The sequence below is a fragment of the Rhamphochromis sp. 'chilingali' genome (genome assembly GCF_963969265.1).
Source record: "Rhamphochromis sp. 'chilingali' genome assembly, chromosome: 11".
Taxonomy (NCBI): domain Eukaryota; kingdom Metazoa; phylum Chordata; class Actinopteri; order Cichliformes; family Cichlidae; genus Rhamphochromis; species Rhamphochromis sp. 'chilingali'.
This window is the reverse complement of record NC_137938.1, coordinates 24,470,441-24,488,672: the sequence shown is the minus strand read 5'-3', so window position 1 is coordinate 24,488,672 and position 18,232 is coordinate 24,470,441. Positions and strand designations below refer to the sequence as shown.

Sequence of the window (18,232 nt, the reverse complement as noted above, 5' to 3'; positions counted from 1 at the left end):
GCAAACTATAAGCTTAACTACAAAAAGAACGGAAATATCAACGTAATGGACTGTTGCTAATCACGTCGCTAAAGTTAAAGCACCGATTGAAATACAACAAGAAGGCAAGGTTCTTTTTTTTTTTTTTTGCACCCAAGTGGTGAACTGTCCTAGCACCGATGTCGCTATGCTGTCTGATTTGCAGTTTCTCCTTCCACGCGTAAAAACGCCTCTACTCACAGTGACAGAAAAAAAACAAAAGAAAAACACTACTGACATGTATACTGGACTTCTCACGAACCACTCACACATATGCATTCATGTCTTCTGCACATTCAGTGTCCTGAAAGTAAACTCGCCATCTTCTTGTCTCTACAAGACCGATGGAGCATCTTCATTAATCCCAAAGTTCTCAGTCTTTTTTTTTTTAAGAGTCCAAGTGTTGATTTCAGTGAGAAGTTGGCTATGAGAACACAATCCTGGAGTCCTTCTGGCAGCATTACTCACGCAGGCTGTTGATGGAGGCACAGATCTTGAGAGCGGGACCCAGCTTGATGTTCATGGTGGAGATGAGATGGTCCTCACGCAAAAGCAGCAGCGCCTGCCCGTCTATTTCCTGAGACTGAAACTGGGCAGCCAGCTCCTCACAACCTGATCGACCAAGAGACTCGGTTAATGCAGGAGACAATAAAGAGAAACAACATGTGACGAGTGAACTGTAATCAGATGGACCACCAACCTTGAAGTGAGGAGATAAACCTGTAGACTTCGTCCACGCTCCACTGGGAAGGAGTCGAAGACAGGAAGCTAGCCCCCTCTAGTGGAAGACTTCCAGGAGCTGAGCTGTCAGACTGAAGAGCGCTGTGCTCGGCTCTTGAGCAGGAGCGGGAAGAACTCGGAGACAGTGAAGGAGAATCGTCTTCTTCGCCATCGCTGGATACTTCATCTGAACGACTGGACTCTGAGTTAAACTGCACCCAAAACAGCAGACATTGAACTACAATCAGCAGCATTTTTATACTATTATTATGTTGCAGGACAAAAAAGAAAAAAGGATTTCCAAAAACAGCTGTGAATGTTAGTTTTCAAACATAATGGCCTTGATTTTTGTTTTGTTTTTAAGACTGTTAACAACAGAAAACACACGAGACATCCTTTAAAACCTACAGGTGTTACCTTGACAGGTAGATGCTTGGTTGATATTTTATTAGAGGTGATATTAGAACTGCTCCTGCGAGTGGAGCCCCTACGCCTAGCAGTGCTCTCTGTGGGTGCTGGATTTGGTGCCAGCCCTGCAGCTGTTCTCCCTCTGCTGGATTTGTAGTGCTGGCTGCAGCTTACATTATACCTGCAAATGAAAAGCAAAGTCAGCACTGAGAGAGACATTCTTGTTTGTTTGCCTCCCCTGAGTAAATTTCCAGTGTTACTATTGTCTAAAAAGGGGGTCAAACTTAGTTTCACATTTAACGAAACGGGTAAAATAAAAATCACATTAAGGATCAGATGTCTTCAGCACACATATCTTGCTTAATCTTCTCAAATAAAGCCAATTAACAGCAAATCGATGAACATATTTTTTAGCCATCTTTCTGTCAAGAAAAATGTTTTCAGATAAGAGTAGGCCACCATGGCGCCAACTCACAACAGCCTGAGTATAAAAGCTACTGCCTGAATTAAAAAAGAAAAAAGCTTCCTGATGTTAAAGCAGAATATTTTTGTTCTTGCACAGCATTTCTCACAAGCCCGAACATGAAACAGCTTTATCTGTGCCATAGTGGCAAATTGGAAACTGCATTCAAAGCCCCATCAATTTGAGATTTAGCTGAAAAAATATTTCAAAGATGTACATCACTTTCTACTACACTAACTTTCTCAAGCTTTTGTTCTCTGGCTCTGTGGCTCTGCAGCTGTGTAGATTCAAAATTACAATGCTAATTACAGGATTTTTAAAATGGCAGAGACTGTCTCTGACAAAGGGCTACGTGAGCCCTAGATAAAGAAGTACTTCCACCTCCTTTGAATCTGTCTACTTTCATCATTTGCTTTAATCGGTCGTGCCACCCTGTTAGCTAGTGTGCTAGCTTCAAACTTCAGTGTAAGTGGTTAAATTTGCTTATTTTAGCCCTTAGACAAGACCTGCAGATGGCAGCTTCAACTAGATAGGCCAGAACATAGTAAGAAACTTGCTCTCTTTTTAAAGCATTTTTAAAGCAAATAAATGCAAAAATACCCTCCAAATAATTCAAACTCACTGTAAGCACATTGTTTCTTTGCTTTGAATTTCACTCTTCAGAGCTTGCATGTTCTAACCCAGTGCTAGACCCCCCTTTGTTTTACAAGAAACATCTTCGATACATTTTTCAAAAAATGCCCGTCTGTGCAAAATGAGTTTAAAAACATAAACAACTGTGGGATACTGTTTGTCCATGATTTGGACGGGGGGAACAAATTATGGCAGGATCAGCCTGATATTATTTGTATCCCACTGTAACTTTACTGTATGAAGAGCTAACATCTCCAAAATGTCAGGAGTAGTTAGTTATTATAAGAAGTGTTTGTGAACTTAAAATCAAGAATGTGGGATACTGTTTGTCCGTGATTTGGAGAGCCCAGCGCGTGCTCCCGACGCAGGGAAAACCAATTCTGCAGGGGAGACCTACCTTGGAACTTGTGCAGGTGAAGCCAAATTTGGCGAAGCTTCATCTCCTGCTTTGCGTTTGTGTGGGAGCCCCGTCAAAAACCTCTCCATTATGCTACCAGTGTGCAAGCAGTCTTTTTTTTCCTCATATCGTGCCGCCCCCTGCAATGGCTCTGCGCCCCCCCCCGTGGGGGCACGCCCCACACTTTGGGAACCTCTGTTCTAACCAAATACTGCAGTCAGTGGCTTAAACTGCAAAGGCTTTAGCTGTTTTCCTAATAAGATATGAATGTCCTTTGAACCTCTGAGCTTTTATGGCTAATTAAGAAGGAACAAAACAACACATAATGTGTATGTAAGCTGAAACAGAAACAAAACTGTACCTTTTGGCGCAAGTATTAGTACAGAACCTCTTTGATCCTCTGAACTGGCTGGCTGGAGCAAGGTTCCCACAGTATTCACACTTCAACACTGAGTAGGGAAAGAAAGACTTTACACTACTGACCATAAACACAGCTTAAAGCTACCATACTTAATGAATAATAAACCACCACTTACATGGAGGTCCATTTTCTGTGCAGCCAACCAGGGCAAAATCTCCGTCTTTGGGAAGCCGAGCAACCTGTCACATCAAGCTAGTAAGACACTTTTTTTTTTCTCATGGTAACCTTAACATTCATTATCTGACTGTGCATGTATTATCACACTTACAGGGAAGGGCTCAGCTCCCTCCTGAATCACAAAGCCCTCGATAACATGAGTGAGAACTTGTGGTTTGACGACAGCCTGGGGAACAGGTGCTCTGTCTTTGTCCCCGTGCCCTACTCTTGACAATGGGAGAGGCAAAGAAAGCGTGGGAGGAGATGAGAAGGCAGCTTCTGAAGGAGGAGCTGGTGAATCATGAAAAAGAAAAAATAATGAGCTTACAGTGAGAATTTTGAAGACGTTCTACAAACGTTTTATGCATGAATTGGAGAAGACAAGCTGACGTACCTGAGTCCTTTGTAGGTGCGGGAGATAAAGGAGGAGCCGAGTCTTTCATGGGTGCTGAGTCTGAAGATTCTGTCATCTCATTCAGGCCATCACAGTCATATTTCCTCTTGAGAGAGCCAAGAGGAGCTTTTGTCTAACAGCATGTGGGGGGGGAAAAAGCCTTGTTACAATCCCTTGTACAAAGACGTCTCTCCCTACACCTAACCCAAGCAGTAAATCCTTTGATCTTACCATAGTACTGTTGCTGGAGACCGTGCCAACATTCCCACCAGATGGACTTTCCTGGGCTGTGCTATTTCGTGCCTGTGCCAGGGCCACAGCTTGCATATTTCCTGCTACGCCCTGCCTGGCTCCCACAAGCTGGACAGGGATGTGAGGAGGGTTGTGACCTGCAGCAGTGGACTGATTATTGCTAGGTGGAGCTGGGAGAATGGGCGGTGGGTGTCGAGGGGGCAGCTGCAACGGTAAACGGTGTCCCTGAACTGTCTTGGGCTGTATTGGAACAGGACCTTTGTCTACATTAGTGCTGGACTGTTGCAGGGGTTGCACCACCAGAGTTTGAGTGTTAACATTTGCCTTTGGTGCTACTGAGCCAATAGGGTAGCCCTGGGTGGAGGTAGGAACATTTGACGTGGGTACTAGGATCACCGGTGCAGCAGAGGGGGTCAGGAGGAGTTGGGAGAGAGGGAGTCCTGGAGAGGAAGTGGATGAAGAAGCTACAGAAGAAGTAGGAGTTACAGTCATGGCAGCCTGATTTCCAGTCTTTACAGTCAGTGGATTTGTGGCAGACTGTTGTGTAAAGCTGCTCTTGGCAATTTGTTGTTGCTGTTGTGGTTGCACTTGTTGCTGCTGAACTGTCTGTGGGAAACTCTGTTGCTGTTGCTGCTGCTGACCAAGAGGAAAACCAGAAGCATCTTTCCTTTCTGGAAGCTCAGATTTAACAGCAACTGCTTTGGTTGTGGAAGCACAGTGTAAGGCAAGGTTCTGCACCTGAGAGATGAAGAAAGGAGCAGCGTGTGATCAAATTTAAATAGTTCTTCCTTCACAACCATTTCTTCAAGATTACATGGCTAGAGCATTTGGTAAAAGCACACAAACCTGATCATTGTCAGACTGGGTGCTAGCACCGGTAGAAGCAACTTCGTGCTGTTGCTGCTGCTGCTGGGGCTGAGTTTGAGCAACTGCTGCAACAGTAGCAGTTGCTGGGCCACCAGGCATGAAGATGAGCTGAGAACGGTTGACCTATGTGGGAAACAGCAGAGATGGTCAACCTTTATTTCTCTTAATGACTGCAAGAAAGATTTAATGATTTCCCTGCATTTTCTCTGGATTGTCAGTGTGAATTTTACACAAAGGTTTCCAACCGTTCTTACTATATCATAACAATATGTTACATAAATTAATTCAAAGTATATGCATTTAATAGATTTTGTGGATAATCAGTTTTAACCCACTCTAAGATACATCTGTCCCGGTCCTGCTGAGTTTCCACCCAGCAGCACTGACTGGTTGATAGCAGTTTTGGTTGCAGAGGTGGCTGGACCATGAGGACGAGGACTGGACATAGTCCCTCCCGCAGAGGTGGTGCTTAGATTGACCTGGAAGGCACACACATATTTATATTTTAACTCAAACTTTAAGAGAGCCAAGGCTGAGGTGTTTTGAACATGTACAGAGGATTGATAGTGGATATATTGGACAAAGAATACTGAATATAGAGCTGGTAAGTAAGACGAATAGAGGAAAATCAGAGAGAAGGTTCGTGGATGTAGTGAAGGAGGACATGCAGATTGTTGGTGTTACAAAAGAGGAAGCAAGGGATAAACTGTGATGAACATAAATGATCCGTTGTGGCAACCCCTAAAGGGTGCAGCTGAAAGAAGATTCAAATCTTTCTAATTATCTGTAAGATATAATTAAATAATAATTTACAAAAACTTACAGTGGTGGGCACTTGGGAGATGCTGTTACTTGGAGTATTGGACTGGCGACTAGCAGCAAGTGTGGCCTGTTTTAAAGAGACATGAAAAGGTTTGATTGGGACATGTCTGTTTGTTTTTATTTTAGTCTTTTTCTTGTTGTTGTGCATGTATATTCTTGTCATACCTGTTGCACAGCAGCTAAGTTGTGGAACTGAGCACTATTTGCGATCTGCTGCTGCAGCATGAGCTGCTGGAAGTACTGAGCAGCATTAGGCTGTCTTTGCAGAGCTTGCAGAGCCTAAAAAAAACACATACATACTTATTTGGCTAATACCAATTCAAAAGTTTGTTTTTCATTTTTTAATTTAAATGGTACTGTTATTGTAACATGTAAAGCATTCGTTTTGTTAACATTTGGACACAATCACTCACCTGTACAGCCTGTCTCTCATACAGAGACATGCGGGCTATCTGTGGTGCATGAGAATTGCCACTTGTCTGAGAATTTCCATTGTTGGTGCCTGTATTTTGGTCTTCACCTGCATCCATGTTTACTGCTCAAAACGAAAAGGCCAATCATCAGAAGTAGCTGTGTCAACAGTTTTAACTATAAACGATCTATATGGTGTATTTGCTATTTCTCACTGTGGGTACAGAGAAAAATAAAGAAAAAAATAATTAATAGACGACAAATGAAATGATTAGTCACTAAATATAAACAAAGGCGGATTATTAAACGTCCTTTGTTGGACTGCACCCTCAAAGTTTCCAATTGATTGTTTATGTTTTTAAAGTGCAGCAGATTATTCGCTCTTGTGGGCATATCACGAGTTTTTACTATCGTGGCAAGCAGGAGCATTGTGGTATTTTCTACAGCAGGCCTGTTGTCAAGATGATAGATGGGTAGGAAAGAAAGACCAACATGGAGGAAAAGTTGAAAATAGCAAAGGAAGCTAGCTATCCAGCGATGGCTAACTACAAAGGATTACACAGGTTTAACGATCTCTCGACACTAGTACAGTATACCATAGTTTAAAAAATGCATTCCCGTGTGCAGCAAAACTCCGAATGCATATATAGAAAAATGAAAGTAGATGAGTCGTTTGTTTGACGCAAACACCTAACTAAAAAACATAAACAGAGGCTAACTAATTAGCAATGCTATCTGTTTTCTGCAGAGAGAAAGCAAGCAGCTAGCTGACTATTACTGCTGCTACATGTCAGAGCTTAATGCCTTTCGGTGTCCGTTTGTGTCTACCTCTTCTTGGCTTTCCGTCCTTTTCACAGTTAAATTGAGTTCTTTTTCGGATATTGGTTGTAGCTGCCAACAACGACAGGGATTTCTAGGTTTTTTGCCTCCAACAAAACCCCGCCCCTCACAAAGCAGTTCTTTTCCCCTCCTTCTTCTTCTTTTTTGGATATTCTGGAAGACTGTAAACCGTTGTTAACAGACGGACGGAGCCACCTACTGTTTCAGTGTGTAAACTGCATCGAAATCTATTTGTGTACTTTGGCAAACAAACTGGGATTTATGCAATTAGTTTTTATATGTTTTTTAAAAACTTACAGCGAGCTAACCTTTGTAATGAATAGAAGTACTTTTGATAACTACAGTATTCTGCAAAAGACACTCTTCATTTCTTTATATTTTCTAGGAGTCATACACTAACCTTTTAGTGATTCAAGCATAAAAAGACGCCTAGCCTAAATCTTCACAGTGTTCCCAGAAACACTGTCAGTACAGTGAAAACATACCTCCCCATAGCCTGGACCTCAATTTTACTGAAGGAGTGCGGGATTATTTTGACAACGGAGCAAAAATTACCCAACACCTAAAGAAGAGTTTTGAATGTCTTCAAGAAGCCTGGAGGACTATTCCTGAAGGCTACTTAAAAATTACAAGAAAGCTGCTAAAAGATGTGTGCTCAAGAATAAACATTGGTCATGTCTGAGCCTCTTTCTCCATGTTAGTTAACAACAGTTTATCACTATAAGCGCTTAATTGCACCTAATTTAATACAAGGTTTATGACTATTCTAGTTTATGAATGCATTTGTTTATATAATCCATTATTTCTAATATAACCTAATTTATTCCATCAAATCCTAAAAGATGAGTGCACATAGGTTTATGGAGTTATCACAGCATAAACTAGTTTTATCATTTCTTTTTAATAGAATCAGAAAAAAAAACAAAGATTTGTGACTTGTGTCAACTTTTAGCCAAACATAACATTAATCATATGAAACCTCAGACCAGTGAACTAAGCAAAGAAAATTCAGTGTTAACACAAAAGCGAAAAAGACCAAATATCAGTGCTCACAGTGAATACAAGTAGTAACTCAATGATAATTAATAGAAAAATAACATTCATGTCCTGTTCAAAAAAAAAAAAGCCTGGTTCAGTCCTTAGCAGCACTGATGTTTAGGTTTATGTAAAAATATTATAAATCCCAAGTTTAAAAGTGTAACATTTTTACAACTAGAGTACTGAAAATGAAGTACCCTCATTGCTGCCGTATGTATCTCCTACTGCAGCCTGAACATGAGTCTATAGTAGTAAGGTGGGTACATGTAGCACTGTTTCTGCGCTTTGGGTCAATTTCACCACATCAAGAAGCAGGTCAGCGTTTAAGCACTATAATGTTCATTATTAAACTGTTTTGTGATTATTAAAATGTAAATATTCCTTTATATTTGATTATTTCATGAAAAAGCACAGAAGACAATTTCTGAATAAGTATAAATAGCAGAATTCAGATATAATTGCCTTCAAATTCTCATCACATTTAAATGACAAAAGATACATTAAGTGAATTTAATTTTGAATTTTAGTTGGATGCTTTGCTCCTCACCACAAATTTCATTGGTATTGCGTCAGCACCACTGACCTCTGACAAAAATTAAACCGTGGAGCTCAGATTTCAGTCAAGCAGCCGACCTTCTGACTGGGATCTTAGCACTAAGCTTCTCTGCAACATGTGAGAAAGGACGACGCCCAGCTAAAAATCAAATTCAGTTCAACTTTGGTTTGTTTGCACTGATTTCTAAATGTGTGGTAAGGCTGTAAGTACAGTCCCTGTACTTAAACATTTACATTCACATGTTACAAACCTGACTTTTTAACCTAAACAATAACTGTTTAAACTGCACACACATTTATTTGTATGCCTGTGAACATTAAGCAAGCTCAACCCAAATAAACACAGAGGGGTGTACTATGAAGCCAGATTAATGGGTTAGCGAGGTATGTTGGGCTTTCATTCACTCTCTTTTTAGCATCTTAACTACTGTCATACACGTAGCCTGGTCCTGCGCAGCCTTTCGGTTTGTAATTGAACTGAAGAGCCACATTTTCACTGATTCTCTTATTTACAGTAAGCTTTAGCTGCAATACAGATTCTCTGCTGTAGGAATGTCATTTATCCAGAATATAAAACCTGTTGAGACACTTCTAAAACAGCACTGCAGATTCTAACTGGAATATTCAATTTTTCTTTTATAAATGTCTTTATTTTTGGTCCTAATCTGCTAGAATTCCACCTACTGGAACAAAGTTTAGAACTGTTACACCAAGAATTCTGAATGAATAAAAGTAATTTATCTTACAAGTGACGACAAACTGAAGTGATGCTTTCTTTAGGCTGTGGGAGTGTGTTAAAGTTTAAGAGCTGTAATTTGTCACATTAGAAATCAACAGCAGAGGTGAAATAAATATATTATGAGGTAAACTATTTCATTTACTGATAAGTGTGCGTGTAATGATCGTGACTTCACAAGATTAAAGATTTTCGGCAGCATTACTCTCGTTTCCTTTGCAGCTGCAGTGTTGCATGTTATTTATAGATCTGTATCACCTGATTAGACGGAGCTCAAATGATCGATTTTGTAAAGTCAAAGAGTTAAATGACGCATCTAAAACTGCACAGAGCATGAAGCAGAAAGCCTGAGTTAATGAAGAAAACTGATAACCACCATTGTAACCCTTATCTCTTATCGGGGCTTCTAGGCTTTTATCAAGCCAGCTAACACAACCCCACCAATTATATTGAATTTGCTTTTCAGTACACCCCTCTGCTCGTGACAAACCAACAACATCTGAGAAAAAAAATAAAGCATTCGTTTAGCAGAAAAGAACTGTACACAATGTGGCATTTAGCTGACACAAGATAGAAATATGATTCTTCAAATTCTCCCTTTTCTGCCAGATTTTCACAGAAGAGTCTTTATTGTGAAATAGCTTTCTTGAAGGAATCACTCATTTGTCTGACATCAAACAACTGTTTGAAACGTACGGTGTAAAAAGTGTGGACATGATCATCAGCCCTATGAGTAACATGCCCTCCTGTGTGACAGGGAGATGAAAGATTTTTTTTTGCCCTAGGCACAAGTCTGGAATAAACACAGAATTAGCAAGTACTGACGTAATTCACTCACAACCCCCCCACAAGAAAACAGACTTGTGTCTACAAGCAGCCTGATAAGCTGTAACCGATTAAACTGCATCACACAGTGAAGATTTTAGTCCCAACATACTAAGGTCACATAGGCAGCAACTGGTCATCTCTCTCCTCTGGCTCTTCCTGTAAATTGTCTGTAGCCTCTCCCCTGTAAGCTGGCGATTCCTCTCGCTTGCGCGACCGGCACACAAAGTCACATCCATCCTGTAAGCACAGCGAAGAAAAAAACAAAAACAATTGTCCTTATTTATTTATTTATTTATTTTTATTTCATCAGACTCTGACCTTTCACTGACGGTGTTCATCAATTAGATTTAGCTTACCGCTGCCAGGTTTCCAAACTCCACCCAAAAAGCATAATTGGGGAATTGCTCCACCCCTTTAGCTCCAACGATCACCCGCTGGTAGAGGAAACCTCCAACAAGGTAAACAGCCAGAAGAGAGAAACCACTGAAATGTGAGAGGTTATGATTATTGATCATCTGTAATATCACAAGCTCTCACATTCATTAAATTAACAGATGACTTTACATACATGATGAGAATAATGGAGCCAGTGCTGATAATGGAGCCAGTGCTGAGCTTGGACTCAATTACAGGACACACTGAACTGGTGTCCAACTCAAACAGATAGAAACAGTTTTCCTCCTTTTCCCTCTCCTCCAGACCCACCTCCAGCTTACTCTGGGAGAGAGAGTGAAACACAGGTGTATACAAAGTGTCTTTGTGCAACTTTCTAAACATGCAACATGTGTATAACATGTTTTTATTTCAATAACTCTACTGTTTAATACAAATAGGCTCATTCTGTGTTCCACTGTATTAAACGTCTTCGTCACTCTACTGTAAATATCCTTGCTTGGTTTCAGGTGTCTGGAAAGCCTTGAGCTTCACGGAAACATTATTCAGAGCGTCCTCATGGATCAAATTTCATTTTCACAGACCTGATGCAACATGCCGCCACGGCTGCAGCTGACTGCTTTTTGTTTCTGTTTTTTTCCTCAAACTCAAATCTGCTCGGCTAGAAGCTTTGCACATTTCATTTACCACTTTTACATTCCTGTCGCAAGAGATCATAATGATGGCTTTCCTTTCTTCCTTATTGCAGTGTGCATCGTATTTTTCACCATTTGTGTAGATCAGCATCACCCAGTCACCTGAAAGGACACGTTTGATAAGATTTAGATTTCTACTCCTCAGAGTTGGCCTCAGGCTATGATGCAATTATGAATTATTTATCAGTTTCCAATACAGTTAAGATTCACGCACATGCCCTTACGGTCATGTCTGAACTAATAAGAGAATGTTTTTCGGATTTTGCATAGTCTTACTTCCTCCAATGGCCTGTGTATGCGTGTATTTGCCAATCACTGTTGTCTTCTGTAATTTCTTGTCCACTTGAATAACCCCAGCATTGGGAGCACCCCCTGCATCCCCACATAACTGGAACACATATGTGTAGCTCTCGTTCGAAGCCTTGTCCTCAGCTGTAAAGCTGTCAAAAAAGAACAAATCCCAGAGAAAATTTAAATAAACATGGCCCATATAGATTCTTCCTTTAACATAAAATTATATTATTAAACACAACAGGGATTCCAAAAACATCTCATCTCCTAACAAGCACTGAATACGCTGGTACACAAGTGACTCATTCCTTACTTCTTTCCTACGAGCGGCTCTAGTCGCTCCAGAACTTTCTGCTGTAATGGACTGTGAGATAACAGTTTGCAGTCTTTGGTGCTCTTCACACTATACACCCCACTCACAGAGAGGACCAGATGAAATGCCATGATCCACATGAGGAACGAGATTCCTCTGCAGCTACTGAACACCTGGAACAGATGTTAGATGATAAAGAAAAAACAATCAAAATGGGCAATTCTCAATTGTGATTGCTTGCTATTTGTTTCATGTTAGTAGGATTACGTTTATTGTGAGACCATACAAACTGTCTAATGCAAGACTGTTTCATACCATTTACATTACAGTAATATAAACGGTGGCATTATTGAAATACTTGCGGTCAACCATACAAAGGCAGTGGAGATGAGCATCAGGGGTAATTTGTAACTGAAGGATAGCAGCAAGATTGAACGGGAAGGCTTACATGATTATAGTGAGATGGTAAAGGAGACAGTGGGTCTAAAATAGCAGGCACACAGGAGGTAGCAGAGCTGAAGATGCTAAGATCTTCAGTCAGAGTGATCAGAAGGGACAGGATTAGAAATGAGTACATCCGAGGGACGGCGGACGTAGAGCGGTCTAGAAAGATAGTTTGAGAGACAAGGTTGTGATGTGCAGAGGAGGGATTTTAGATTCATATGGAGCTGCCAGCCAGGAGAAAAGAGGAAAATCACAGGGTAGATTCATGCATGTCGTGAAGGAGGACATGCATGTGACAGAAGATAAAGGTAGCTTAAGCTGAAAGCAGATGTGCTGTGGCGACCTCTAAAGGGAGCAACCAAATAAGAAGCAGAAACAACTGCAGTGTGGTAGCTATCCCTTTAAGAGCTGAAACAGTTATTGGGTAATGTCATAGTCATATGACAGAAAACTAGAAAAAGAAATATATTTAAAAAATTTAAAAACAAATATTTACTCATTTAATTTGAATATTCATCATCTGTTATATTCAGCTGAATTCTTTTGGGTTTTAAGACTGCTATCTAGAAAAAAATCTAAATATTTAGCAGCACTTTTTTTGATAATCGTCTGACACTTCAAAACACAATGAACCTGTTATGTTAGTTTAATGTGTACATTAAAATGAATCTGTGGCAGTTCTCATGCTTTTGACACCTTGTTACAGGTTGCAGGTTTTTGCATTAACACAAAGTACCTCAGTTATCAGGTACTTACATTTAATGCATTATTCCACAAACCGTTTGCGTTTTTTAACACCACAGTTCATAAAAATAGGTAAAACAAGGGAATACTCAAAGCTTCAGTGGTTAAACTTTGAATATGAAGCACCTTTCACATGCTTCCTGAACAAAGAGAGGGGAGTAAAGAGACGCCCACTTTCCTATTCATTTAAAAATTTAAAGACATAAAACATAGCACTAAACTAAAAGACAATAACGATATAGGAAATTCAGTTGTGAAAGGCGATGTTTGCAAGTCTTTCCTGAAAAGAAAGTATGCATCCAAAATGTCTGCTTCTATTTGCACGAGGCAATAAGTTTTACTGATGAGAAAACAGTCCGTTTATAATTTCTCTGACAAAGATGCTGCTTTGGCCTGGATTGCACACCTACCTTCATGATTTCCGTCACGGCGAATCAGCGGGGAAATCTTCTTTGTGAGAAATCTAACAGTTTATCATACAAGCTGACAGTTTAAACAGTTGCTCTGAGCTTCCTCACGCTAACGTCGCTTCCTGGTTGACTCAATTAGCAACTAGTCGACTCTTTAGATATGCGCATAAAACAAACTTCATCTGCGCGGAGTCTGTTTTATATTATTATTTTTAATCAACGTTTTCCGCCCTTTTAATTCTGCCCTGAAGAGATAACACGCTTTCCATTCAACTGTGCCCAAGAGGCTAACAGGCTAGAGATAGCGGTGAAGGAGTGCGGAAGTGAAACCAAACAGAGCAACACGCGCATGTGACAGTCCAAATGAAACTCAGCCAATGAAAGGCGGCTGAGGCCACGCACACCCGCGTCAGCTGACAGGGTTTGCTAAGTCACAGCGTCACCATTCATGGTATTTCTATGTCAGGCAAAAAAAATTAATACATACAATAATAAATAAAATAAATACGTAAGTAAATAAACAAGATAAACAAAAAAATGAATAATAAATACATAATACATATAAATACAATAAAATAAATGCATAACTAATACATAAAATAAAACTAAAATAAATAAAATAAAGTAAGCAAATGAATAAATGCGCTTGATGGTATAATGTGGAGTTTTGTGTGCGCTGCTAAACAGAATTAAACAACTATTATTCAAACAAATGTATCTAACTAAAACCTGTAAATTTAATTGATCACTGATATAAATAGCAAATATTATCTTTATAACTACATAGTGGAAATTCTTGTTTGTTCAAACAATGTCACATGTGACATTGTTTGGAGTTATTTCTATGATTTAGATCCAAAAAACATATTTTGGTAAAGAAATCATAATTAAAGAAAATTACTTAATTTTAATAATAATATGTCATAATACACAATACTGTCTTGTGCTTCATTTACCTGACAATCTAATAAGATGAATTTATGTAAATACATGTTTTTCAAATTTGCTAAATGTAGTAAAAATTACATTAAAATCAACATTGCTTTAATTTAAAATGAGCTAAAAAAAATTTTTGACTAAGTATAAAAAATAATTTCAGTTTCAGTATTTAGTCAGGTGGTGAAGGTTTTCACTGTGACTCAGACTCTACATGATTGCCAGTCAGCTGCCGACAATAAGTATTTTAATTTGTATGGTATTACTTCCCTATCATGATCATTAAAAAGACTAAAACACTGAAATGAATCAAAATTAAGAAAACATTTCCGAACAATAAAAATAATTCACCTTCTTGATTGGAAAACAAAACTACTTTCTGGGGAGTGAGCATGCATAAATGGAATTAAAACAACTTTGTCTATCTAAAAAGGGTGTTATGGGCTTGGCACATGGTATCATACCTGATGAATATTGCAATGAAGTTGGATGAAAATATCAGTTCCTCGCCTGCAAAATTTTGGTTACTATAGACATCTGCTGCTGGAAATCAGACATCCAAATATTTATAGTTCAAGCAAGCCATCATTCTGTGTTAGCCTGAGCTACATTCCTGAGAATTCATATTCAGAGACATGAATATGTCAGATATTTACCCCAAAAGTTTTTAAGGACCTAGCTCAAGACATTTATCCCAGATGCCTTGATTCTGATGTTTTAGACATTCTTTCAGCTCTGTTTGAAAAAGAGATCAATAAAAGGTTTGAACATCAAGAAAATTCATCAGAAAACTTGTATCTGGTATCTCATTGTTTTAATTACCCAGGGATTGTGACTATAGGTGCACCTCCCAAGAAAAGTAACTACATGTCAGATTAGCACAGTCTACAGATGTTGTCATTGGCCTGTTCGGCACGTTCCTCCTGTCGATTTCCCAGTAATGAACATGGCTGCATTGTAACACTGAACAAACCCAAAAACCTATGCAACAGTGTACTAGAAGTTTGAGGCCACTCTGGTAAAAAAAACAATCATAAAACCTCACACCACCTGTCAACCTCAGTGGTTGAGCGATGATGATTTGGGTTTATTTTGCAGCCATAGAACCTGAGCACCTTGCAGTCACTGAGTCGATGAGGAACTCCTTTGTATACCAAAGCATTCTTGAGCCAAGTACAAGGGCAGCTGTTCAAAAGCTTAATCTTAGCCAGAACTGAGTCATACAACAGGGCAATGATCCCAGTTCTGAAAAAGAAATGAATCAAGGTGTTGCAATGGTCCAGTCAATAGATCTGTCTGACCTTAATAGAGCTGTGCAAGAAATGCCTGCAAACCTCAATGAACCGAAGCACCATTGTAAAGTTGTGGCAAAATTTCTGTGCAACTAAATGATAGACTCATAAAGTCATACAGAAAAGAATTATTTTAAGTTATTGACACCAAAGGTGCTTCTACAAGCGACTGAATCATGGGGTGTAGTTTCTCACAAGCTGCTTTTGCATTTTGTTAAATAAGGATGGGGGAATATGTCATATGTTGCTGTTAATGTCAGGTTGTATTTAGAGAATTTGAGAACATGCTAACGAACAGGTAATTTTTAATATGTTGTGATAAGTAAAACCTTAGAGCTGAAAGAGAGTGTACTTTCACTTTCACATGTCAGAATGTTTACTTGTGGATGACTGGTAGACCAACAACACAGATTTCCATTTCAAGATGGCATAACTGAGGTTACTGAAATATAATCATTACTCAGTGTTTTGAAAGGCAGATTAACCCCCACACTACTCTAGCGTAAACTAAACAATAGCCTCTAAAATTACCATGAACTTGAAATTCATTTAGTAACAGTGGTCAAGTATGGACTTGCTCAGCTTTCGTACAATGTATATACACACACACACACACACACACACACACACACACACACACACACACACACACACACACACACACACACACCTTGATCACTGTTTCACTTCCCTCAGTATTTTTAGATTGATCTCTGACTGTGTGTTTGAGAATCTATGGCCCTCAGTGTCTGTTGCATTCTGCTGGATTTCACTAAAAGGTAATAAGCTGCACTCGCTATGCTTGAGACCAGTAAGTGTGCTATAAGAGCTCTTTCATTCCTGCATGCTCTGATTAGCTCAGCTACATCAGGCTCTTTGACTTCATTTACATTGTACGTACCGTCTTTTTTATACCATTTTCAGAAATATCAGAAAGTTGACTCTGTTCATCTGGATGTAGCATTTTCAGATCAACAGAATCAACTTTCTGGAATTTCCTTGCCTGAATGATTGAGCATTTATCGAGATCCTTTTTTAAAATGTCATTTTTAGCTCATCTGGTTGAAACACTTGTTGAGATGTTCGCGAGGCGGCCCTTCACAGTTGCTACTCTTCCTGCAGTATTGGTAAGATTTTAGTTAACCTTTCACACAATATATCACCTAATGGACTTGCATCTAAATTAAGGTCAAGAGCGTATCAATTGTTTTATGAATACGTTTCCACTTTCATAAAAATCACTACTTCTCTTAGATTATTGGTCAGATTTTAGTGACATGAGATTAATGCATCTCGGATATGACTGTTTTTGAGGGTCTTTGAGTTTTCAGTGGATTTTAATCCTCATTAGCTTGTGCAATGCAGCCAATCCCTGACAAGGAATCCTATAATTTGCTTTCTGTACTTCTCACATTATAGCAACCTTTGAATAGTGATGGACCATGAGCTGGATGGACTAGTCTTTCCATTCAGGTTTTTTGCTTTAAAGAACTCTGTCTTACTATTTGGTTTGTTCATTCTCTGTTGTATCAGCCACCCTGAACTACTGATAGAAGGCAGGATGAATCCATGCCTTCATGTTGTTTACAGCATGTTGAATGTCACAGTAGAAATTGAGAGTCGTCAGACTAGGAAACATTTCTCCAAGCTTATGTTGTCCCAACGGGAATTTACCCGTTCTTAGCTGACAGGAGTGGCACTCGGTGTGGTCTTCAGCTATTTTAGTCCATCTCTTTATCATTATAAGTGGTTATTTGAGTTACTGTCGTCCCTAGCTGTCTGACCATTCTCCTCTGACACCAATATTTTCACCCAGAGAAGTGTCGCTCTGTGGATTTTTTCTCTTTCTGAGACCATTCTCTGTAAACTCTAAAGATGTTGGTGTGCGAAAATCCCAGTAGACCAGCAGCTTCTGAAATATTCAGACCAGCTTGTCTGGTCCTAACAACCATCCAACATTCAAAGTCATTTAAATCACCCATCTTCCTCATTCTGATGCTCAGTTTGAACTTCAGGTTGTCAGCATTTCTACATGCCTAAATGCAATGAAATCCTGTAGTTCACTGGTGAGACGCTGAGTAGGCATGCCTAATATAATAGGTAGTGCACAAATCTGTTTATAAGATTGGGGAAAGCTGCAATCAGCTGAGACTGAAGAAGTCACTTGGATAAGTGACAAAACGTTTCTCCCACTGAAAATGCTACGTCCAGATGAACAGAATCTACTTTTGGACATAAATCTGACAGTGATAAAATCTTCTCAAACGACAGAGTGCTGAACAAGTCATTTAAACAAGGTGTGGCCATGTATATAAAATCATCTGACAGATTTTAAAGTAAACGGATTTCCTTGTTATAAAGTAAATGGGAAAGGCAAAGTGTAAGAAACACCTTTCAGCTTTAAGTAAAATGCAGTAAAGTTGACTCATGGGGTGTAGTTACTTCTTGGAAGTTGGATCTGTTGCAGTTAGCCAGGTGTGTGTGTGTGTGTGTGTGTGTGTGTGTAGCAGACAGTATTTTTGTTTTTAAAAAACGTGGTGTTGTGCAAATTCGGTTAGCAAGTGCATAAAATCTGAGCGCAGCTGAAAGTGCAACAAAGTTGTGAAACAGGGCAGTGTGACAGTAATCATGTGGGTTTCTATTTAACAATGCTAATGAGAGTGAGTCACAGCATTTCAGAGCTTTCATGTCAGGCTTTCTCAGTAGTTAATAACCATAGTAAAGTTGTCATTGTTATACAAATCACTCACATATC

At 39.4% G+C, this 18,232-nt stretch overlaps 2 protein-coding genes across 2 annotated transcripts; both read right to left on the bottom strand.

The window, feature by feature from the left end:
- Positions 1-177: 177 nt before the first annotated feature.
- On the bottom strand, positions 178-6,947 carry phc1 (polyhomeotic homolog 1). Its single transcript, XM_080896392.1, has 14 exons — positions 6,791-6,947; positions 5,965-6,086; positions 5,717-5,830; positions 5,553-5,618; positions 5,065-5,208; positions 4,709-4,852; positions 3,842-4,600; positions 3,611-3,743; positions 3,329-3,507; positions 3,176-3,239; positions 3,001-3,088; positions 1,156-1,327; positions 719-950; positions 178-630 (listed from the first exon to the last, which is right to left on the bottom strand). Exons 2-14 carry the CDS (start codon positions 6,079-6,081, stop codon positions 479-481), a joined length of 2,364 nt encoding a protein of 787 aa, XP_080752518.1. The 5' UTR covers positions 6,082-6,086; positions 6,791-6,947; the 3' UTR covers positions 178-478.
- Positions 6,948-9,403: 2,456 nt separating this feature from the next.
- On the bottom strand, positions 9,404-13,586 carry m6pr (mannose-6-phosphate receptor (cation dependent)). The gene is made up of 7 exons (XM_080896404.1): positions 13,250-13,586; positions 11,652-11,824; positions 11,324-11,487; positions 11,040-11,149; positions 10,528-10,676; positions 10,316-10,442; positions 9,404-10,196 (listed from the first exon to the last, which is right to left on the bottom strand). The coding sequence occupies exons 1-7, from the start codon at positions 13,253-13,255 to the stop codon at positions 10,074-10,076; spliced, it is 852 nt and encodes a 283-aa protein (XP_080752530.1). The 5' UTR covers positions 13,256-13,586; the 3' UTR covers positions 9,404-10,073.
- Positions 13,587-18,232: the final 4,646 nt, after the last annotated feature.